Source organism: Pollachius pollachius (assembly GCF_949987615.1).
Source record: "Pollachius pollachius genome assembly, chromosome: 5".
NCBI lineage: Eukaryota > Metazoa > Chordata > Actinopteri > Gadiformes > Gadidae > Pollachius > Pollachius pollachius.
In genome coordinates, this window is record NC_136938.1 from 14988669 (window position 1) to 15008334 (window position 19666).

The 19666-nt window shown below is 42.4% G+C and overlaps 1 protein-coding gene and 1 long non-coding RNA gene across 5 annotated transcripts; both read right to left on the reverse strand.

The window, feature by feature from the left end:
* Window positions 1–1270: 1270 nt before the first annotated feature.
* On the reverse strand, window positions 1271–5184 carry LOC307076306 (solute carrier family 25 member 44-like). Of its 2 annotated transcripts, none has more exons than XM_079737245.1 (4): window positions 5045–5184; window positions 3845–4482; window positions 3614–3741; window positions 1271–2676 (listed from the first exon to the last, which is right to left on the reverse strand). In XM_079737245.1, the coding sequence occupies exons 2-4, from the start codon at window positions 4470–4472 to the stop codon at window positions 2485–2487; spliced, it is 948 nt and encodes a 315-aa protein (XP_079593371.1). In that variant the 5' UTR covers window positions 4473–4482; window positions 5045–5184; the 3' UTR covers window positions 1271–2484. The 2 variants fall into 2 exon arrangements, with proteins under 2 accessions (XP_079593371.1, XP_079593372.1); XM_079737246.1 differs by having other exon boundaries at window positions 3845–4507; window positions 5045–5177.
* Window positions 5185–5493: 309 nt separating this feature from the next.
* LOC307075469 lies at window positions 5494–8958 on the reverse strand. 3 transcript variants are annotated; one of them, XR_013811852.1, is made up of 8 exons: window positions 8908–8952; window positions 8360–8421; window positions 8015–8070; window positions 7683–7738; window positions 6682–7069; window positions 6350–6405; window positions 5736–5809; window positions 5494–5647 (listed from the first exon to the last, which is right to left on the reverse strand). It is a non-coding gene; the product is annotated as an uncharacterized lncRNA (long non-coding RNA). The 3 variants fall into 3 exon arrangements; XR_013811850.1 differs by having other exon boundaries at window positions 7014–7069; window positions 8015–8421; window positions 8908–8958; XR_013811851.1 differs by having other exon boundaries at window positions 8015–8421; window positions 8908–8958.
* Window positions 8959–19666: the final 10708 nt, after the last annotated feature.

Here is a 19666-nt window from a genome sequence, read left to right on the forward strand (position 1 = left end):
AGTCCCTCATCACTATGTATGCTCTCTGGCCCTCCCAAGCGGCTGAACATTCCCCCCACCAGGGCATCTAGTATGGTCTCTGCCTCCTGGTCTGTGATTGTGTATGCCTGTGGCCATTTTGTGAAATAGTCCATTGCGGAGAGGACGTAGTGGTTACCACTGTCTGAGCGAGGCAACGGACCCACTACATCCACCGCCACTCTTTCCATTGGTGCTCCCACTGGAAACTGTTGGAGTGGAGCACGTGAACAACCAGGGGGACCTATCCGTGCTGTACAGGCGTCACAGCGGCAGCAAAAGTCCTCATCGTCCCTCCTGAACTGGCCCCACTAGAAGCTCTGGCGGAGGCCATGCATGGCCTGAAGGCCTCCCGCAGGCCCTTGGGACCACTACCTGCCACCGCTCCTCACCCATGGCTGGCTCCATCCATGCCTGCTGCAGCACACCCTCATGCAGACGTAGGGCCCCAAATTTAGACCACAGCCCCATGGTTGTCGTTGAAAACACGGTCACCTCTTCCCACGGCGATAGCAGCTGTGCCTCCAACCAAAGCAGTACAGGCTGTAGGTCGGTGTCTTGCGCCTGCTGCTGTCTCCACTCCGCCACATCCACTGCCTGCAGCTCCCGGCAGAGGGAAAACCTCTACTTGTAGCAGTGTAGCACAGTACATCCCACTTCTGACACCAATATAATGTTCACACATACGAGGCGGAGGCAGTGTCTAATCCAACTGTCAACCAACTGTAATCAATTCAGAACGGTAGGTAGGAATATTAACCAACGGTAACTCCACACAAACTAAGGCCCCGTCCACACGGAGCAGGTTTTTTGGTGAAACCGCATAAGTCTTGGGCGTTCGGGCCGACCGTCCGGGCGGATCTGGAGGATCCGCTGCCCGAAAACGCACTTTTCTGAAACCAGGTCCCAGGGTTGATTCAAATAAAAACGGACCTATGCGGTTTTGTATATATATCGGTATAGGTATACATTGTATGTATGTAATGTTGTATATACCGTTTGAAATATATTGGGAAGATGGTGAATGTTAAACATCAGTTCAAAAACTGGAAAGGGTTTCAATCGAGAACTTTCAGTTGAGAGTAGTAATTTGAGTTTAATTCATTGCAAATATAGGTTCAAGTTATACATTCAGAAAGTAATGATAGATGATACATTTCAATTCAAATTGGCAACACTAAAATGAGAAACACCTTGCTCAAGTTACCATTTGAGATATTTTATTGTCAACAACAAAAAGCTGTTCGGCACAAGTCACATTAATGCAAATAAAATTACATAAGAAAATGTCCATTGAATGAGGAATTGATATTAAGGAGCTAAAAAATATGATTTCATTTTCAATATTGTCATTTGAACAGCCTGTCACTTTCTATTTGATTGCATTAGCTAATTTGCATATTTTGCTACATTTGACAACAGCCGAGGCTCATGACACATGTGAATGAAAAGACACACTGAAATGTATTTGTAAGTCAATCATGATGAATAGACATCTTTCCCATTTAAATGTGAGGATGAGGATGCTTTCAGCTGAATGCAACACGTTGCTTACAGCCATGTCTTCTCTTCAGAGGCCTAATTATAATTTGATCCAATCATATATATTTCATAGTTAATCATGAATAGAGACAAAAACTAAAATAATTATGGTTAACTTAATCCCCTCCTTTACAATTACTTAACACGTAGCCATTATCAACTGTACAATCAAATTTTATGCTGAACTATAATTAAAACATGGTATGATTGCACAATGATTTACTGCCTCAGTAAAGGAAAAGAGCATAGTTTCCATTGGACCAGTACACCAACAAAAAAAAACACTTTAATATAATCACTTTTAGTCAGGTAATCAAATACACATCTTCCACAAGTAGGCCTTTTTCGCTGCACAATTTTGAAATTGTCCCTGAGCTAGCATGCTATGAGGCAGAAAACAACCAAACAATGTATTCTACATCTCCTAATGCTATACTTTTTAAATAAATAAATTAATGTTTGGTTGCTTCCCTTCTGTTCATAACAATTATTAAAGAATTGGTGGCCAAGCATTGAATATCATTCAGTGTCCAATATGTTTGTTAGCTTAGCACTTATACAGATGTTGTAAAACAATAACAGGCTAAGAGAGGGTCTGAACCTGGATTATCATTTAAAAAATTTTAAGAACAACTGAGAAGTTAGCAAATTTTACAGGCAAAGTTTGAGGAAAAATGGGTCCACAAGGTTCCATATTGCACACACCTAGAAAAAAAAAAACGTCTTCTTATCTACCTACTACAAAATTAAATGACCATCCATCTCCTCCGTTTCCAAAGACAGAAGAATCATGTTGGTCCCCATGCTGACATCATACAGTGTTCCTAATTTCAATTGATGTTGATCAGATGCAGAGTGTTTTAATCAGGGTGGTGGGACTGGGATCGTGCGCAGCCTACAACCATGGGGGGTCCTGCGTGTGTTCTACCAGTGTCTCGAGTCCACCAGCTCGGGGCGCAGGCTCACTTTCTTTAGCGTCTCGTAGCCGACCACCATCACAATAGCAGTGGGAGCTGAGGAAATTATTCGAGCCGAGAGCCCTTTGGACATCCCCCAAGCGCCCTCCTCTGCCATCAGCTGTTTGAAGGTCTCGATGATGGATGACCTGCCTTCCACCTAGCAGACGTACAACACACACAATGCCACTTTATGAGCAGAAACAGTACTGCATTTTATGTATTTGCATAGTGATGTAAGGCCAAAATACTGAGCTCTGGATGCCTGTATAATAAATATATATAGCTAGCTATGCCTGATTTCCAAATAGGTCTCATCGTGGGAAAAAAACAGGTGTCTCTTATAACACTTATAAGGGTCTGCTCTTTTTATGTACCAGGGCACTGGAAGTAGAGTTATAGCCCATAACCACATGCACTGCAAGCCGAATATTCGGATCAGCCCCTCCGGAGTTTATCCGGGTAGGCCCCTAGGGTAAAGTTCGGAGTATAAGAAAGCTGGAGATTTCACAACGAGCGAGTGGGCGCATTGCTGACATGTTGATAAAGTTTCCATCATGCAAGTGTAGCTGCTGCGTACTTTTCTCTTCTTGCCTGTATCGTGTTCTACTTTCCACACTTCTGTTGATATTGCGCATACGTCCAAATAAATGCAGTGTTGATATCACCGCGAAAAGAGTCAGCATTACGGAGTAGGCAGCCTCATACACGATCTTTGATGTGTTAAAAACATACACAGCGACCTCCGTTGCATACTGTTGCCTTATAGCCTACCTTCTACTCTACCCAGGAGCCACCCCTCAGATATCCAGAGTATTTTTGATATGTGTAAACATGTCTGATGCAGCTTATCGCCAGCTGTGGGTTGCATGTGTGAAAGGGCAACTCTGGATCATTTCTGGACACGACTCTCCAAAGATGATGCATGGGTTCATGTGTGAAAGGCCCATTATCTTCACTATTTCACCCTTCTACCAGTGCCCTGGTAGATAAAAGGAGCAGACTTATGAGAGACACCTTTGTCTGTCGTATGATGACGCCCATTGTGAAATGGGTCTGTTGACCATCAACCCCTCGAAAGTCACAGACGCCCCTACCTGCACTCTGGCTCTGACCACATCCATGGGGTTGGTGACAGTAGAGGCAGTGGCAGCAGCTAGTGGCCCAGCCATGGCCTGCAGTAGTAGGTGAGGGCAGTCGATGGGGGCCCACTTGGAAAGCTGTTCTGTTAAACAAAGACATGTATTTATTTTTTGTGTGTTATGAAAGTGTATTGGATTAACATTTCTATGGTATTATTATATATTATTAACAACTATAATGCTTACCAGCATAAAAATGGTAAAAAGGCCACCAGACAGCGCTATTTGGGATGTAAGTGAGCAGAGAAGCCACATATCCCCTGTAGAAGCCCCGGAATCCATCAGCAGCAAAAATCTGTTCAATGATGTCCCTGGTTTGGCCAAACATCCTCTTGGACATGCCATCCCGAACCTTGGCCTCAAGCTGGAAGCGGGTGGGGTGCCCCACCTGGCCCTGCATCATCAGCTGCTGGGAGACCACGTCTATTGGCACAGTGATGCTCTGCGCCACGAGGGAGGCAGAACCGCCAGCGACCAATGACTTCAACGTGTTGTCATTGGAATAGTTAGAGACGTACTTCCTCACCAGTTCGTAGGTGGTGATGTAGGCCTGGCCTGAGATCAGTGTGAAGGAGTTGACCATGAAGCCACGATACAGACCCCGCACGCCTTCTCTTCTGAGAATCTTAAAGAAGGCGTCGAAGGTGCCACTGTAAAGGGATTTGCCCTTCTGGACCTGCAGCCGGGTACGGATGAGTGTGGCAGGGTAGACAGTGGCCCGGATGGACATAGTCATGAACACCCCAAAGGAGTAGAATTTTCTTTTGTCCAGATCCTCCCATTCTATGATTGGGATGTTTCTCTTCTGCTGCATCCTTCCCCCTCTGAAAGACCCACATCAGAGTTAACCTTTAATATTAGAAATACATTTGGTCAGTGCCTTAAGACAAATTTAAGACCTTTCTTTTTCAAATTGTCATGTCTTTACAATGTTTGTGTGCTGTGGTTTCAATTGCATGTTTGCCATGCCAAAGCTAGCAGAGCTACAAAGGTCAAACCAATCGGGGAATTAAATATTGATCAAAGCGGTTTGGCGTTGTACATGTAAGTATTGCATTGCGTGTCATCATAATAAAGCGCCATGAATACTGAAATGAAAATAAGCTGAATGTCAAACAACTAGCCAAAACGCCAAAACAATGCGACAGGTTAGAGGACTCGATGTTCCGGACAGATGTAACGTTACTGGCACCCGATTCGTCGATAGTTAAAATCCACAGGGATTCAAATAAACAAAGGGCGCACTAAGAAACACTGGATTTCACTTTAAATGCCTTATTTTCGCTTGTTGGCAATTACCGGAGCTAAATTAGCATTGCACTAAGCTAGCTCCCAATAGTCAACATTAGCTTTTTAGTATGAACCAGCTTTAGCATAAACCCTTACCTTCTATCAGATTTGTTTCACGTCAAAATACTACTCATCGCAATTCCCACTTGCAATTTCGTGCTAACGACCTAAAATACAGTATCGTTTGGCAAGGTATTGTTTTTAGCGAAAGATAGCACCAGCCGGCAGGAGTTAGTTTCTACCCACATACCTTCCGTTTGTATGGAGTTCCTCACGTGTCCTGCGGCCAACTTGTGTTGAACTGTCGCCTCTTTGAGGCTATCGTAACGAGGCGTTACGATACGTTTTACAATTACAATCTACTGTCCAGTAACACATGCGTATTGAATTGATGCATTATCAATATTGGAGTTAAATATATTTGTATAGTATATATGCATACGACCATGATGGAATAGCTTTACTGTATGGATGACCTCCGAATTGTAAATTAACAAGTTAAATAATATTACCATAACATCCAAACAATTCCCGTTTTAAACATTTTATTGTTCACATTTTCCAATGTCAAGTTCAGAAAACAGCCAGACCTAAAATGCAGTTACTGCAGTACAAAATACAAATATTCTGTATTTGACAATCAGCTCCATGACAACCCTTTGCCGGCAGGATAAAACTTGCCTCAGGAACTGGTAGGTTCTGTGAAATAAATGGAGGGAATAAACATTAATACATAATAAGTCATAGATGTGGACCAACATAATTATACTGAATGAACATATTATACCTTCTGTCTGCAGTGCTTTGTGCCTTCCGTGTCTGTAGAACCAGCAAGATGTTCTACAATTGCCAGGTCCGAACCTTGAAAGGGGATGGGTAAAAGCTTGCTTTAGAATACCATGCAACCCTCTTGGGAGGATACAAATGTGGTACATTCAAATAAGTTAGAGCATTTTGACTACCATATCCAGTTGGACTCAGAATATGTATGGTTATACAGATGTTCAGTGGGGTCCATGTTTATTCATCACAGACTAGTCATTGTGTTTTAAACAAATGCAGGTTTACAAGAATTCTTAATGGCATTAGTAAGAGATCAGGCATCTTGTCCATCTAGCACTTTATGGTCATCACTGGATTATCTCCTGTGGTGAATAAAATACTTTAATTTTTGTATACAAAAGAAATTCGGCATTCAAAATACACATTTTTACTAGTATAAATTACTGCCAGTTTTGACCTTGCAAATTATTCTAATTTGATCAGCAGCTGATTAAATCATGGTTGGTCTCAGCGGTTGTAGGGTTATCCATCACTCGTTCAGCGTGGTGCATGTTTTTTCATCACAGACCATACAACTTCTTAAGAGGGATAGTTATTATATAATCAGCTGGACGTTACCTGTGGACCTGCTGGATCCACGATACCAGCTTCACACAAAATGTCTGCATCTTTGGCTGTGGTGAAACAATTGATGAAGAGATTAGTAAAAACACTGGATGGAAAGTGACCTTAATGTCAAATTAACATTTCGCCTCTGTCGTCAACAAGGGTATTTCGACAATTTCTACAAAAGCTCAATGTTTACATGTGAATATAATGGTCGTTGCCATTTGAAGGCCTCAGAAATCAATGGGTTATACATCACTAGTTCAGCGTGGTGCATGTTTTTTCATCACAGACCATACCACTTCTGAAGAGGGATAGTTATTATATAATCAGCTGGACGTTACCTGTGGACCTGCTGGATCCACGATACCAGCTTCACACAAAATGTCTGCATCTTTGGCTGGTGTGAAACAATTGATGAAGAGATTAGTAAAAACACTGGATGGAAAATGACCTTAATGTCAAATTAACATTTCGCCTCAGTCGTCAACAAGGGTATTTTGACAAATTCTACAAAAGCTCAATGTTTACGAGTGAATATAATGGTTGTTGCCATTTGAAGGCCTCAGAAATCAATGGGTTATACATCACTAGTTCAGCGTGGTGCATGTTTTTTCATCACAGACCATACCACTTCTTAAGAGGGATAGTTATTATATAATCAGCTGGACGTTACCTGTGGACCTGCTGGATCCACGATACCAGCCTCACACAAAATGTCTGCATCTTTGGCTGTGGTGAAACAATTGATGAAGAGATTAGTAAAAACACTGGATGGAAAGTGACCTTAATGTCAAATTAACATTTCGCCTCTGTCGTCAACAAGGGTATTTTGACAATTTCTACAAAAGCTCAATGTTTACGAGTGAATATATACGAGTGAGCATTTTGACTACCAAATCCAGTTGGACTCAGAATATGTATGTTTATACAGATGTTCAGCGGGGTCCATGTTTATTCATCACAGACTAGTCATTGTGTTTTAAACAAATGCAGGTTTACAAGAATTCTTAATGGCATTAGTAAGAGATCAGGCATCTTGTCCATCTAGCACTTAATGGTCATCACTGGATTGTCTCCTGTGGTGAATAAAATACTTTAATTTTTGTATATAAAAGAAATTCGGCATTCAAAATACACATTTGTACTAGTATAAATTACTGCCAGTTTTGACCTTGCAAATATATGAAATTATTCTAATTTGATCAGCAGCTGATTAAATCATGGTTGGTCTCAGAGGTTGTAGGGTTATCCATCACTCGTTCAGCGTGGTGCATGTTTTTTCATCACAGACCAGACCATACCAAGAGTGATAATATACTATATATAATCAGCTGGAAGTTACCTGTGGACCAGCTGGATCGACGATATGAACTTCACACAAAATGTCTGCATCTTTGGCTGTGGTGAAACAATTGATGAAGAGATTAGTAAAAACACTGGATGGAAAATGACCTTAATGTCAAATTAACATTTCGCCTCTGTCGTCAACAAGGGTATTTTGACAATTTCTACAAAAGCTCAATGTTTACATGTGAATATAATGGTCGTTGCCATTTCAAGGCCTCAGAAATCAATGGGTTATACATCACTAGTTCAGCGTGGTGCATGTTTTTTCATCACAGACCATACAACTTCTTAAGAGGGATAGTTATTATATAACAAGCTGAACGTTACCTGTGGACCTGCTGGATCCACGATACCAGCTTCACACAAAATGTCTGCATCTTTGGCTGTGGTGAAACAATTGATGAAGAGATTAGTAAAAACACTGGATGGAAAGTGACCTTAATGTCAAATTAACATTTCGCCTCTGTCGTCAACAAGGGTATTTTGACAATTTCTACAAAAGCTCAATGTTTACGAGTGAATATAATGGTCGTTGCCATTTGAAGGCCTCAGAAATCAATGGGTTATACATCACTAGTTCAGCGTGGTGCATGTTTTTTCATCACAGACCATACCACTTCTTAACCACAGCGATTAGTCCAGTAAATAATCATTAGAGCAAAGCTACGTTACCAGATGGGCCTGCTTGATCAACGATACAAGCTTCACACAGAACGTCTCCAACTCATTGGTTGCTGTAAAACAATTTGCAAAGCAGGATTAGCCTATACACTTTATTGGAAAGTCCCATCGACATTTTATTCCCAAATTGTGAACACGCTAAACATTCGATCCAACGAGGGAATTTGGACTAACGTTAGGACTTGTAATATAACTTGATCAGTAAGCAATATGTTGTCGTCTCAGAAAGTAAGGAGTTATACATCAAGCTCTCAGCGTGGTGCATGTTTTCTCTTCATCGACTCAACAGGAAAGGTGGTTGGATAAATCATATGGTGAATATTTTATTTTTTCTCCTCAGCTTCAAGACTTGACTTACGCCTGCATGGGCCACCATGGTTGCTTCATATACTACATCCCTGGATAGTTTACTCGAGGTGGGGGGGGGGGAGTCAGTCTCATTTACTCAGAGGGTATTTTGCAACATCTATTGCAATTTTAATAAAGTTATAACAAAGTATAAAGACAACACTTAATGTGGTTTGAAACCGCCTACGTACCTCATCTCCACAGCTTTATGACACGCGGTTGTAGAAGCAGAAGAGGTCGACAGGAAGTGCATCACGTTATATATACGCGAATTTAATAGGCAAAATAAAAGCCCCCTAAGGACTTCCAAAACAAAGGACTTCTTAGAAACGAAGTAATCATACTATTTAATATAAAACAAAAGTAGGCCTTTTCAGATATCTGACCTATTCTTTTCAAGTAACACTATGCATCAGCAATGTATATTTAATATTAATTTTTACAAAGGCACATTTCTCGCATCCTTTGACGACCTCCAAACGGTAGATGGCGCTGCTCTGTATCAGAGTCTCCAACATCGATCAAGCATGCGTTGCGTTCAGGTTGTGTTGGATGCATTCTGGGATCGAAATGTGAGAAATGCAGGTGAACACTTCCCTATGTGACATGTCACATGACTTAGCGGGAAACTCGCGGGAGTTGTTATATGGTGTTGCTGTGCGTGCAATACAATGTAAAGTTGTGTATGTTTTGGGGCAGGTATGCTAAAGAGGCTTATGTAGCTAACAATAAACAACTACTAGCTAGTGATGTTACGGTTTGCGTCGAGGCATCGGGGCGTGTGTCGAGTATGTCGGCTCCTCCCCCCAGCGAAGCTCCGTTTCGAGTAGGATTCACGTTGGCGAAATTACGTAGCGTGTGACGTTCGAGGCTTCGCCTCGGGCTACTGCTTCGAAATGTGGGTTCAGTATTTGCGGGACATTTCGACTATAAAGATGTCCCGTATACGAATACAAACTTGAGGGATATTGTCAGTAGTTGGAGACAGCTTGATCATTGCATTTCCGGTAGTATCAAGCAACATATCAAGTTCATTAGTCATCATGGAGTTTGCTAAAAAAGAGAAGGTTTTCCCCTGTTTGGGAGCATTTTGATCTAATTTCTCCTAATAAGGTTTGCCTATTCATACTGCTTTTCATTTTAAAGCATGGTTTGGCAAGTAGTAGCATAATGTTTTTAATGTTGTCTTTTGTATTGGTTGTTTTTGTTTGTTTAGGTGAAATTCTTAATCTGCAACAAGCTTCCTGGTTATAATAACAATACATCTTCCATGTTGAGGCATTACCGTGCCCTTCATGAGAGAGAGCAAACACCCACAGCACCCGCTGGGACTTGCAGGTGCGATTTGGTTTTCGCTTTTTTTTTTTATGGATGATGCATTATAAGAGGGCTATACCATTAGGTTACTGCTTGTTCACTTGTTGTGCCTCTTTTGCCCAGCTTCCAGGAAAAAGGTCCTGGACGAGGCCTTGGTGGACATGGTGGTGAAGGATTGCCGGCCTTTTACTGTGGTCAACGACCAGGGATTCAGGGGGCTGGTGAAATTACTTGACCCTTCATATGTTCTGCTCACCAGACCGGTATATATTATTATGTTATCATTCATTAACCTACATTATATATCTCTTTAAAAGTCATGCTAAAAAGTGTTCTTGTTTTCTCAGGCTCTAAAGGCCATGGTGAAGGAACGCTACCACCAAGGCAAAAGGGAGGCAAAGGCCCTTGTTCAGCAGGCTACTGCAGTCAGTCTTACATCTGATATGTGGACATCCATGAATATGGAGGCCTACCTTGCAGTCACCTGCCACTTTATTGCAGATGGTGTGCTGAATACCACACTGCTTGGGGTTCAGCATTTCTCACAGAGCCATACAGCCCATAACTTGGCTGAAGCTAAGGGTGCCATTATGGAGGAGTGGGGCATCAGCACAAGGTGACTTGTCTTGTTGCTGATGCAGCTTCGAACAGGCTTGCATGTGGCAGGGAGCTGCATTTAAAACAAGCTGTCTGCATAGCTCATGTCATCAACCTGATGGTAAAGAAATCTTTGGATGACACCCCTGGGCTTGAGCATCTGCGTACAAGTGCCAGAAGAATTGTAACACTCTTTCGGTCTAGTACCACTGCTAAGGTATTATGGCTTGTGCTGCATATTCTTTGTTTGGAACATCACTTCTCTTTACTATATCAGTATCCTGTTGTGACTGTTTAAGCACTGTCCAACTATCATTTTTTGTTCTTTTCTGTGTATAGGAAAGTAGGAGAATGTGTACCCCTGCATCCTCTGTCCCCTGCGAGTGGGTTTTTTCAAAGGCAGGAGAGGTTGTCTCAAAAAAGAGAAACCGGCTAAGCCCAAAGGTTTTGGAGCAAATCCTGTTTCTGAATAAAATCATTGCACACTCACACACATGTATCACTGAAATAACTTCAATTCTCAAAAGCTTTTATGTTGTATCGGCACACGAAACTAAAATCATTTTGGGTTGGGTTGTCATCATTTCATTCACCACTAGATGTCCCTAGCGTACTCATTCGAAGCTTCGAGCACGAACCACTTTGGTGGTTCATCTGGCTGCGAGTCTTTGACGTTTCATGAGGCATCATCTCGGCACCACTTCTACTAGCCAATTTCATGACACAATCACAAAGACGAACAGGAACGCTATAAATGCTCCGAGACCAGAAATGACGTCAAAAGCAACTCGGACGGCTAGCGTCCGAGGATCCATGAACACACCAATAGGCTTGTTTTTGATGAGGCATGCGGCTTCGTTTGCCATGCGTCCGAATGCACTCTGGGATGAAAAACGATGCGACGAGTCACCTGGCTTTCAAAACTCGCGGTAATTGAGTGGTGAAGTCACGCCTCTTCCGGTAGAGCCCATGGGACCTATGAGATCGAAAAATATGAATGGGTTTCAATGGAGAGAAAGTAATTATTTTCTGGTCTGAGTCTTTATATGCCCCGGATTACACATATGTTGTTTGTGGATTTAAATGATAATTTTTCATGCAAAGAAAACTAAACATTTTCGTGAAGAAGTTTGATAATGTTTTTTCCAAGGGGAGGATAAAAGCATCGAAAGAGGTGAAAAACACTATAAGTCGGGGTATATGGAGAGTTTCAGTTATGCCGATGGGGAGATTGTCGGTCTTGTCCACGCCAGTCGCAGGGAGCGTGACGTCAGATACGAGACATGTAGCCTTTCTCATTGTGTTTTCTCTACCGCCTTTAACTGAACAATTGCACAATAAACGGTCAAACTCTTGACATGAAAAATTATCATTTAAATCCACAAACAACATATGTGTAATCCGGGGCATATAAAGACTGGGACCAGAAGATAATTCTCTCCATTGAAACCCATACATATTTTTCGATCCCCTCCTACGTAGGAAGGGGGCCTTCTTACGTAGGAGGGGGTGCCGAAACTGACTTGCTTGTTTGGTAACTGTAGGCGGGGTACTTTCAGAAATGCATAAAAAAAGAAAATCTCAAAAAATGTACGGACTTTTTCAAAGTTTGTATGTGTGCACTAGAGACTCAAAACAACACCCAAATCCCAGGAAAAGTGTTGTTTTCATAATATGTCCCCTTTTAAAGTAAATGCAAAAAACAATACAATTATATCTCTCTGCAGTCATCCATCGTAGCGTAACAACTGTTTTCGGGGTTACAGACAGCCTTTCTATCCTAAATTAAAACAATTATAAACAAGATTGTATTCTATGTCACCTAACAGACTTATTTAGATCGATGTCATAAAATTACTGCAAATGTTTACAATTCTACAATCTACTATTTACATGTGGCCGTTCCGTCACTTGGTGGTGCTATTGAACCAAATTGCGAAAAACTGTAAAAATCGTCAAGTTGCCATAGACAGAAACTAACACCCACCCACCCATCATCACAATAATACAAAGACACCTCACAAAACATCAGTGTGCGTTGTCCGTTGGTAATGAAAAATAATAATCTTTATTCTGGAATTGGTCTTAATATTCATATATATATATATATGTGTATATATATATATATATATATATATATATATATATATATATATATATATATATATATATATATATATATATATAGGCCTATATCTATATGTATTTTACAGTAGGCTATTTGTTAACCATCACCATTGGCAAACATTAAAAGCAGAAAATATCCTATATGGTGCTATTGGAATAATAATGGGTTATTACCATGGCATGCTATTTATTATTTTTACAATGAAAAACAAAAAATTTAATTAAACAAATGTTTTTTCAAAATGGTGTACATTGTCACTGTTGAGATGAGGTAAATACAGAGGTCAATGTATTAAATAATTAAAATCCCGACTTGTTTTAAGAGCAAATAGCAGGTGGTGTTCCGGACAAGGACTGAGCATGTGCCTCATCACAGAGGGATGGGTGCTGGTTGCCGTGTTGCGACTATCTTGGTGGTCATGTCTCTATATTTAAGCCAGCTGCTGCCGGCTTGCCTCTCATAATGCTCTTGGCCTGAGGGTAAATGGTCGTGTTCAATATGCACGTTTTTTTTTTTAAGAATGGCTTTTCCTTTTGAGGTAATATTTGATGTTTATCCGCCTTTTTGAAGTATTGGCTACTTTTGCTTTGCGACTATGAACTCGCTCCCCCTGAACCTTCCAAACCTGGTCGGGGATGAAGCCTCAAACAGATCCACTACATTGTTCTAACAATATGGTGGATCCTCAGTATGCTGTGTAAGTCCACTACTTCTAGACGCATAGCTCAAATGCCCATTGGACATTGACGCAGACAGGATATACAGAGTCAAACAACATCTGTATTGGCCCATCTGAGAAAAGTTTCCCAGCTAAATATAATCTTTAAATACATTTTATTGGTTATAATTCCTTATTCACTATGGGTCAATATTGTATTTAGGATCATATGTGGATATATATATGTAGTATATATCAACAGCACTTATTCATTAAAAGGCTGAAAGCAGTGAGGTCATGGTGTTCACATGAGCTCTCTTGCTCGTGTTTTTGTGTGTGTGTATGTTAAAGTGTGTATGTGTTGGTGTCTGTGTGTCTATGCGTAGGTTGATTTGAGTGAGTGAGCGTGTGTGTGTGTGGGCGGGGGGAGGATCTTGGCATCTACCAGACTGAACCATCTCTAGATACCCCCTAAATGAAATGTAAGAGCAGGCCTAAGACTAGCTGCTTGTGGACAATACCTTGTAAGGCTTCCAATTCATATGGGGCTGTTGAATTAATTAACTTAAAAATGAACACATGAATTAAGCTAATAATGCATCTCAACATCTCAACAAAAACAATTTCTGATAAGGTTTTTTATTTTTCTGAATTTTGTTGTCCCAATTCTTTGCAAACACTATACAGACATCCCAAGTCAGGACATTTAAAAAATCTGAACCATAGACTGAGAGGCCCACTGATGTCCAGTGTGATTGTTCAGAGGGAGAGAGAGAGAGAGAGAGAGAGAGAGAGAGAGAGAGAGAGAGAGAGAGAGAGAGAGAGAGAGAGAGAGAGAGAGAGAGAGAGAGAGAGAGAGAATGTAATCTGTTGCAGTGTAAACACGGCCCCAGTAAAGCACAGGAATGTCTCTGCAGTGGGAGCTGGAGGACGAGGTCAATTGGGGGCCAAGGCAGGTGGTATACATCAGAACCAGGATCTGACGTCTCAGCGTTAACTTATCAAAACAAGAGGCGGTGTGCCTGTCTGACTGCTATGCAATGAAAGCAGGGAGGAAGAGGAGGAGGAGGAGGAGGAGGAGGAGGAGGAGGAGGAGGAAGGGAGGGAGGAAGGAAGGGAAAATGGAGGAACAGTGACATGAACCTGGGGGAGCGTCCATTCTCGGCAAGGCAGCCGCCACTCCACCATCCCCCAACAACCCGAACACCACCATCACCCACTTCCATAGGGGAAAACCACCAGTTAGCATATAAAGTTAAACACGACGAGGGAGTGTTTCCATCTCAAATGCGTTGATGTTGGCACTGGTCCTGGGCAGTTGGAGGCACCAGAAACAGATAGAGCGTAGAATGGCCAGTCGGGGGTGAGAAATTGTTCATTTCACACAAGTGCCTGACTAGTTTTCTATGGACCTTTATGGATCCAGGTGGCTAATGAACCACGGATAAATAGCACAGGGGGTTTCAGCTTCCTGTCTGTTGCTGTGAACTCTCTGTGAAATATTTATATATTAATTCAATATTCTTAAGTTCAAGTAATATTTCATACTACATACAACAATCTTTTCGTCATTACTCCGAGTCAGAAAGGGTTATTCACAGTAGCATGCTGTTGATCACAGCGTTACTCGGCTGGATTCTCAAAATGAGAGGCTCGGTTTGCTTTCAACTGCACCATAAATGGAGCCATGGTACATTCTTTAGACTCCCTGATGCAAAAGAGAGAGCAAACAAAATTCATGTAGAAGTAACCAATAATTAACTGTCCTGCTAATATGACTTATGATGGAAACATATTCTTCTTGTTGTGGCAATTGCACCAAATGACACGGTTACGCTGTATAAACCAGGACATTACAGAAGCATGCCTTTTTATCACTGTGTCTTCGGCCCAGGAGGTTTGTAAGGCTCAGTAACTGTACCGTAGCAGAAAGTAGGTCTAACTTCAAACTTGGTCACGTCTTCCCCTCAGTAGGTTTGGGGGGGGGGGGGGGGGGGGGGGGGGGGGTGGTCAATATTGCTAATGGCTATTTATGTAAGGACCGCTGCTCCTATCATTCCTTTCTTCCGTTGTTTTTATCCTCCTGTCTCTCCAGAGGTACTGGTCTGTCTCGCTTCGGATCAATGGCTGCTTGTCACAGGCGTACCAAATAAGGTGTTGGAGATTTGCTTTTAATTGTGTGGAGAGGCAATAAAGGGGTTTTTGGAAGAGAGGAAAGAGAGTGAGCAATAGAGAGCGAGAGAAGAAGAGGGAGAGAGAGGGTTTCGAGGGGTCATAGTAACTCATATTTGTTTTGCAGCCCATGTCACACCATTCCACACTCCTATTAATAAACGCAGCTCAGTGTTATGCATTTTCCACATCCAAAGGTCCAAAGCATACATGGTGCAAACACAATAAAGATTGACTTTATTATATACACACACACACACACACACACACACACACACACACACACACACACACACACACACACACACACACAAACAGACATTGTCACAACCCTAATATTGTGTCATTTAAAATAAATAAATAACATGTTTTACAAATCTTTTTTGTTGCTTATGTCTTATCATTATATGAATTCATTAATACATTACAATGATATTCATTGATATGAGGAATATGCAAATATGGGTGTTGCTTCTATAATATAATGTCATGTATTTGCTAGCATTACTTTTACTAAATAGGATGCTTAAGATGAATCCATGGGTTTTATGTGATTTTAAATGTGGATTTAAATAAATGTGATGCTTTTGTGTTTTTGTCATGCCAGAAGATTGTTTCTCTGTTTACTTTCTGGGTTGCTTGGAGGTTTGCGTTTTCTTTACCAGCTTTTTCATGTTTCATGATTTCATGGTTGAAATGACTTCAGAACGCTGTGTTAAGCATCTGATGACAGGAAGATCATGAATGTGGCGGGAATCCTTAAAGGGGACATATTATACCACCAGGTGTGAGTGTGATTAGCCCTTACAAGCCGTTTCGAAATCCCTTTTGACATCACTAGTGGGCGTGTCCACCTAGATGTGTGCTGGATAGATCAGTCTACCAGCCTACCCAGTGGACTGAAGTAAACATTGCTCATCTATCCAGCACACATCTAGGTGGACACGCCCACTAGTGATGTCAGAAGGGGCAGATTTTCGAAACGGCTTGTAAGGGCTAATCACACTCACACCTGGTGGTATAATATGTCCCCTTTAAACAGTACTCAACTTCCTAATCCGTTTTTTTAATAAAACTTTCACATGCATCACATTTTTCCCATTTCTCGGATGAAGATATGGGCAAATACATTGTCACCCAGAACCAGAATCGGAATCAGAATTGCTGTTATTACATTTTATTACAAGTACACAAGAGTAGAATTCTTATGCTTGGTCCCTCAACACACACATAGCAGCAACAATACAATATAAAGTAAATAGATAGTTAAAAATAAATAAAATAAGTAAAAGTAAGTTACAGAAATGTAAACAGAAATGTAAATTGATGAAGTGGTACCAGCCACGGTTGATTGTAGTGCAAAATACAGTGCAAAAATGTTGTGAAATTACAGTAAATAATGCAGTAAATATGTATGTAAATGGACTCTTGTTGGGTTGGTTTGATGGTAGTGGATTCCTCCAGGAGCCTGACTGCTTGGGGAGAAAAACCTTTCCTCATCCCTTGGGTTTGGCCCCCGAGACTTCGGTACCGTCTCCCTGATGGCAGTAGCTCAAAGAGTTTGTGGCTGGGGTGGCTGGGGTCCTTGATGATTCTAAGGGTCTTCTTGACACACCGACACACTTGTATGTTTCCTGGACGGAGGGAAGCTCACATCCGCTGATCCTCTCAGCTGTCCGCACTACCCTTTGCAGCGCTTTGTGGCATTGAGCAGTGCAGTTCCCATACCAGGCTGTGATGCATCCTGTTAAGATGCTCTCCGTTGTGCCTCTGAAGAAGGCCCTCAGGATCTTGGGCCCCAAACCAAACTTTTTCAGCCGCCTAAGGTGAAATAGGTGTCGTTGTGCATTTTTCCCCACCTGGTTGATGTGGTCCTCCCAGGTGAGGTCTTTGGTGTTGTGGACCCCCAGGCACTGCTGTCTACTCTCTCCACAGCAGACCCATTGATGTTGATGGGGTCTTGAGTCTGTCTCTTCCTCCTGTAGTCCACCACAAGCTCCGTGCTTTTGTCGGCGTTGAGAGCAAGGTTGTTGTCCTGGCAGTACTGAGCCAGGCGATCAACCTCGCTCCTGTAGGCCGTCTCGTCTCCATCAGTGATCAGGCCGATCACTGTCGTCTCATCTGTGAACTTGATCACTGTGTTGGAGCCGTGTGTAGCCGCAGTGTCCTGGGTGTACAGGGAGTAGAGGAGGGGGCTTAGGACACCATGCATAGGCAGGGATCAATGCTTAGGTCCCTGAGTTTGCTGTCGAGTCTGGAGGGGACTATGGTGTTAAATGCAGAACTATAACCCACAAACAGCATCCTCACATAGGAGTTCCTCTTGTCGAGGTGGGTGAGGGCTGAGTGGAGTGTTGTGGCAATGGCGTCGTCTGTCGATCTGTTGTGTCGGTAGTCAAATTGGTGAGGGTCCAGGGTGGGTGGCAGCATTCTGCAGATCAGCACCTTGATGAGCTTCTCGAAGCATTTGCTCACTTTCGGGGTGAGACTAACGGGTCGCAAGTCATTTGGGCATGTTACCTTGCTCTTCTTTGGTACTGGGTTGATGACTGATGACATGTAGCAGGTGGGCACTATGCCCGTGGGGAGGGAGAGGTTGGAAATGTTTGTGAATACACTAGCCAGTTGGTCCGCACATGCTTTGAGCACCCGGCCTGGTATCCCATACGACCCAGCCTCTTTGCGGATGTTGATGTGTTTAAACACCACAGGCACATCCTCCTCTGCGATGACCAGATCGCTGGCTGTGTCCTCTGTGGAGGAGGTTCTCTTTAGGAGGTTGGTGGGGCTCAGCTCAAAGCGGGTGTAGAAGCCGTTCAGCTCGTCTGGTGGAGAGTAAGTGGAGTCAGCTGTGCAGCTAGGGGTCTCTTTGTAGTAAGAGATTGTGTGTAGTCCCTTCCACACCCAAGGCCCGAAAAGGACTTCTACTTAAGCATATTCCGCTGTTTGCTCTCTCTTGCATCAGGGAGTCTAGAGAATTTCAGAGAAAAGTCTGAGTATTTTTTTTTCACACATATGAAATAATATTTCTCCTGACCCTTTCTTCCCTTGAGCTGGACATCAGGCTCTGACCAGGCTGGCTCCCTGCAAATTCAAAAGGCCTTTTCATTAGTAAACACTGTTTGTTCAATATTTTATAGTGTTACCCAACATCTCCACCACGTGGCCCAACCCCCAACACCAGACACATGTAAAATTGTGTGTTTACTTCACAAAGGCTTGGGAGCAACTTTAACCAATTAGCAATGTAACCTAACATTTAGGAGTTGACCAAATGGACAGGAGGATCATGTAAGACGGAAAGACACAGAAATGATTGTATGTATCTGAGTATCTGCTTCGTGTCACTTTTCTGGGTTGCCCAGCATAAAGCCATGTATGCTATGCATGTAGACCATGCACAACTTCGCCAAAAGTTCTGGAGAAAATTACTTCTGCACCACGCCCATGTCCATTGTCTCAACCACCGCGTCGTCCACTGCCCCATTTTGAATAAAATCTGCTCCCAGAATCTTTTACATTTTTTAAATAAGAGACGAGAGCCGAGAAACAGTGGGTGGCATCTAAATTATGCAGCTGCAGGCATCCTCTTAGGGGCAAAAGTAGAGTTGGGCTGAGTTGTCATGGCGAACTAGTCATGACAGGCCCGTGTTGGTCTGGTGGGAGCTTTGAGGGGCAGGGCCATGCATTATGAATGGCATTAAGTACGCCTCAACTGAAAGACTTGTAAGTGGAGGTGATGGAGGCTGACGATCACAGTGCGCCATTGGCCGCCTACGGTGGGTGCACCTCACTTTTACCTCCCAAACGTCCCCTTCCCCCCCACAAACACACATACAAGACAAACTGTATTCTCTTTTGGATTTTTTGGGAAGGGAAGTTAGTTTGTTTGTAGGAGATTTTGTTTGTTATTTTGGCTTTCCTCACCCTGAAGCAAAACTACCTGTCAAATAAACAACTTATGTTTTGGACTGCAACAGAAAATCTGGTTTCCCTGGTCATCTCTGGGAGTTGGGAAAGGGGGCAAAAACTTTTGTGTCACGTCCTCATTACCCCTAGCCTTGGTCGTTACACACAC